Source organism: Cibotium barometz, chromosome 13 (genome assembly GCF_041138505.1).
Source record: "Cibotium barometz isolate CiBa-2024 chromosome 13, ASM4113850v1, whole genome shotgun sequence".
Lineage (NCBI taxonomy): Eukaryota > Viridiplantae > Streptophyta > Polypodiopsida > Cyatheales > Cibotiaceae > Cibotium > Cibotium barometz.
In genome coordinates, this window is record NC_141058.1 from 11,500,770 (window position 1) to 11,505,904 (window position 5,135).

Sequence of the window (5,135 nt, forward strand, 5' to 3'; positions counted from 1 at the left end):
TACCAATATAATTATATGATTGTTGTTATATAACTTTTCAAGATTGTTAGGTTGAAAAGTTTAAGTAGAATTTGGATAGTAATAAATATCTTGTATTGCTTGCAACACTGCTCTACTCTAAGGTTTGGAAGATTATCTGAGGGTTTCACACTATGCTCTAGAGATTATCCTAGGGTTTCAGTACGGCTAAAATTGCGGCTAAATACATGGCTACTTCATGGCTTGATCGCATGTATAACCGCGTCGTGTGTAATCGAATTTCTAGCCACGTTCGTACCATGAAATGATAACCACTTCTCACACTCCCTTTTACTTATTATTGAGCTATTATCTCATGATGTTGGATCCATGTTTAATATAATATCTAGACTGATATAGTATTGTAGCTATAGTCATTTGTGTTGGTCTTTCTTTAAATGTTCACATAACTACCTCTATTTTTTATGAAGAGATATAGCTATTTTTCATGACAATGTATACAAACTCTTATCCTTCTAAGGATAAGTGACATAGATTGTCTTTTGTAGAAAAAAAAGTTCATTGCTCTTGTTTTGAGATCGTATCGGTATTTTTAGACCTTAGCCAAGGTATGGAGGACTCATATTTTGTTCTCTTGCTGCATAGATTATGAAATATTAGCTGATGTGTGTTGGGATTAATGATTAGGACTAAACAAAGATGTTCCTACACCAAGTCTAGAACCAAAGTATCAAAGTGGCTTGAAGATTTTCAAGGCTTAATAGGAGGTTGTAAGGAGCTATATAGGATGCCCTCAACAAGAGGCACATGGGATAAAAGACATTTAGTTTTATACACCTAACGAGTCTTGAACACATGCATGTTTATGTACTGTACTCTCGTTTAAAAATAAGCACGCCTAGTGGGCACCCCTTTTTATCTTCTTGAATCAAAAGTTGTACGTTTAGTGTTATATTTCATGCTCTGATTCGGTGCTCACATAACCCAGTTCGTAGCGTAATTTTCCTGGCTAAACTTAGAAATCCCGACCGAAATTTGATGTTGCCTTTAATTTTAATGGTTGAAATTTGCATATTTTAGTTATAAATCCCGACAATTGTAGGATTTCTAGTGATTTTCAAGTCTAAAACATAACCAAATTTTTATAAAGGAATCCTACCAATACAGTGGTTGGGCGGTTGGCTAACCCATAGGCTGGATCAGGGGATTCCTGCGATACAAATAGTTACGATTAAGTTACCTTAATTAGATTAAGTCCTAGGAAGACCTGGGCTGTGCCTCACAAAAGCGGGAAAAAAGCGGTGATTCTATGGACCAAGTGCAAGTCTCTTCCTTGATCTGACCATGTAACTTTTGGGTTCGGTCAGATCAGTTTGGTTAGCTAAGACTTTGACTCGTTAGATCAATTCTCCCGTTAGATAATTTTTCCTGGCGAAATCGAGCGTGCCTTCCAGGCAAGGGATGTTTTTCCGGGTCCCATTTCAGAGGAACCCTCAGGCTAGTCTCTAGTCTGTGGATCCCTGGCCCACATGAGAGACTGACGTTGCTTCTGCCGCCAGCGCCCTCAGAGGGGGCATCGCGGAGGGGGCAGGGGTCTCACAGTAATAACTATCTTGTATTGCTTGCAACATTTCTCTACTCTAAGGTTTGGAAGATTATCCGAGGGTTTCATGACTATGCTCTTGAGATTATCGTAGGGTTTTAGTGTGGCTAAAAATACGGCTAAATACATGGCTACTTCATGGCTTGACCGCATGTATAATCGCGCCTTGTATAATCGCATTTCTAGCCACGTTCATAATCGCGTTCGTATCCTGAGATGATAACCACTTCTCACACTCCCTTTTACTTATTATTGAGCTAGTATCTCGTGATGTTGGTCCATGTTTAATATAATAAATAGACTGATATTGTATTGTAGCTATAGTGGTGTGTGTTAGTCTTTCTTTAAATGTTCACATAACTACCTCTATTTTTTCTGAAGAGATATAGCTCTTTTTCATGACAATGTATACAAACTCTTATCCTTCTAAGGATAAGTGACGTAGATTGTCTTTTGTACAAAAAAATAGTTCATTGCCCTTCTTTTGAGATCGTATCGGTATTTTTAGACCTTAGCCAAGGTATGGAGGACTCATATTTTGTTCTCTTGCATAGATTATGAAATATTAGCTGATGTGTGTTGGGATTAATGATTAGGACTAAACAAAGATGTTCCTACAAGTCTAGAACCAAAGTATCAAAGTGGCTTGAAGATTTTCAAGGCTTAATAGGAGGTTGTAAGGAGCTATATAGGATGCCCTCAACAAGGGGCACACGAGATAAAAGACATTTAGTTTTATACACCTAACGAGTCTTGAACACATGCACGTTTATGTACTGTACTCTCGTTTAAAAATAAACACGCCTAGTGGGTACCCCTTTTTATTTTCTTGAATCAAAAGTTGTACGTTTAGTGTTGTATTTCATGCTCTGATTCGGTGCTCACATAACCCAGTTCGTAGTGTAATTTTCCCGGCTAAAACTTAGAAATCCCGGTTGAAATTTCATGTTGCCTTTAATTTTAATGGTTAAATTTGCATATTTTAGTTATAAATCCCGGCAATAGTACGATTTCTAGTGATTTTCCAGTCTAAATCCCAGTTAAATAAGCCTACGCATTGCCTTTAATTTTAAGGGTTGAAAAAAACATTTTTTTCTAGCAGTGCTCTGATATGAAACCTGGAGGTGTTGGGAATGTGTGTTGAGAAGCTCACTTGATGTAAATGTACTTCTTTTACTTGACTAGGCATTTGAGATCATAATTAGAAGAATAAAGAATACTGATGTTTTGGTGGCGTCTAGAAAATGTGGCAGGGCCTTATAGGTTCTTGGTTTTTAATTAAAGAAAAAAGCAAGGCCTAAGGTGAGTTATTGAGGAAGACTGTGAAAAAAGCAATGAGTTATTGAGGAAGACAGGCACAAGTGGTCTAGTAGTAGAGGTCGAGATCAAAGGAGAGGATCCATCGGGCAGGCATAACCGGCACGATCTCGACGAGGCGATTGGTGCCGAGGCCGCGCGCGAGGAGGAAGTCGCCGGTGCCGCCAACGACGGTGAGGGTGCGCACTTCCTGGGCCTCCACGATTTGGCCCATGATGGTGAGGGTGCCCTTGTAGGTGCCATCGTCGATGGTGGCGGTGAAGGTGTGGAAGAGCACGAAGCCTTTCTGGCTGTCCAGCACGTAGAAGCCCTGCGCCACCCCAGCCGACGCCGAGCGGTTGGAGGCGCCCAGCGTCAGTGGGGCCTCGAAGGTGGTCACCACGCCGAAGGAGAAGGGGTTGGAGAAGTTGCCCGGAGGGGGCGAACTGTACACCGAGGTGAAGTAGGTGTTATTCACGGCCGTGCTGTACACGGTGTTGTGGAGGTAGAATCTGTAGTGGGACGGGCCGGCCTTGATCTTCTTGTTGTGGCAAGACGCCGGCGTGGCGTTGAAGCTGATCAGCGCCAGTAGCAGGCATGATGCGAGGAGCCAGCGGCTGGCCATATTGCTGGTAGCTGGGGGCTTTTGAATACAGCGGTGATCACACAACAGTAGCTCGCTTGATCAGCCTACAGGAAAATTATTAATATTTGGGAAATCTAAGGAGGACTTGATACGATGTGCAGTAGGCTCCCATATATATATATATATATATATACTATATATAAAGTACAAAGCCGGCAAATTGGGCCGGCCAATCCGTCAACGCTAGTGGGTTTTCGTTTGGTTGTGCTTACTATGAAAGGAGCATCAAGCTACGAGCAATAAGGCCCCAAAACGTTTTTTTGTGGGCATCAATTAATTTGTGTGCGTCTTTTGTAGGTTTGATTAATGTTCTTTTTTGTGGTTAATTAATTATTTTGAGGAATGGTGATTATTAGTTTGATTGCTTTTCTTTAGAATGCATAGCCACATTGTGTGGGGTTTCCTCACAGTCTCTCTTGTGCTTGCTCCTGCATGTTGTACGCCTAACCGCTCTCTCTATTAGACCAACGTCCTTGACGATGGACTGTTCTCTCTCTGAGTTCCGCCGAGCCATAAGGAGGAGGAAGTGGGGGTGCTTGTTGGGCGCGTTGAGTGGGGTGGGTTTTGGAGGTTGATTGAGGGGGAGAAAGACGTGGAAGGTGGTCAGTGAGGAGGAGGGAGAGACGTGGAGTAGGAGAGGAGGGGCAGTCGACGAGCATGACATCGCTGATGGGTTGTGGAGGTGGGCGAGCGGGAGAATGGCAAGACATGGAGAGGAAAGGACGTGGAGGCGGTCTCGCGAGGTGGAGAATGGTGAGACGTGCAAGGGGTACCTAAGGTCTTGCGTTAAATAATGCCACGTCAGTGGCATTATTCAATGCACCTACAATAAAATCTGAGTATTCACCTATGAGCATAATACATAGAAAACAAATATGAATCAAACTATGAGTATAATATATAGAAAAGATGAAAGCAAATAATCGTGTTTGGTTATATTAGTTCTTCATGTTGCGTATACTAAATAATTTTTACCTTGCCTTGTCAAGGGCGTCTCTCTTTTCCTCCCTCCCCTTGCACCTCCCGCTCCCTCTCTCTCTCTCTCTTTCCCTTTGCTTGTCTACAATCTCTCTCTCTCCCTCTCTTACTAGTATGTTTGTCTTTATTATTTTCTTTGCATGTGCTGGCATGTCATTCTCTCTCTCTCTCTCTCTCTCTCTCTCTCTCTCTCTCTCACACACACACACACACCTCATCTCCCACTATATCTCCCTGATTTGTCTCTCACCTCATATTATTCTCTCTCTCTCTCTCTCTCTCTCGATCTTAGGCACTCAATGAAAGAAAGTAGCTAGCCTGATTAGCCTAGATTAGCCTAGAAAACATGGATTAAGCAAAGATTAGCAAAGATGAAAGATATTAGTCTATGATTAGGAAAATAAAGGGTAATTTCCATTAGGAAAGTGATTATCCCAGTTAGCCCCCAATTATGGCTTATGTTGGTATATATACATGACCACCCCTTTCACACTATAATTATTATTGTCCATGGGCATGGTCTATTGGCCTTGGGCCCAATATTCATATGAGACCATCCACTTTCTTACAAACCATTCCCACCCAAGACGTTTTGTCCTCAAAACCATTGGTATGTACAACCACAATCCACAT

The 5,135-nt window shown here is 41.9% G+C and overlaps 1 protein-coding gene across 1 annotated transcript; it reads right to left on the reverse strand.

Annotated features, from left to right (window-relative positions):
- Positions 1 to 2,820: 2,820 nt before the first annotated feature.
- LOC147632367 (dirigent protein 6-like) lies at positions 2,821 to 3,592 on the reverse strand. The gene has a single exon (XM_086806848.1). It carries the CDS (start codon positions 3,501 to 3,503, stop codon positions 2,949 to 2,951), a length of 555 nt encoding a protein of 184 aa, XP_086662974.1. The 5' UTR covers positions 3,504 to 3,592; the 3' UTR covers positions 2,821 to 2,948.
- Between the last annotated feature and the right edge of the window lie 1,543 nt (positions 3,593 to 5,135).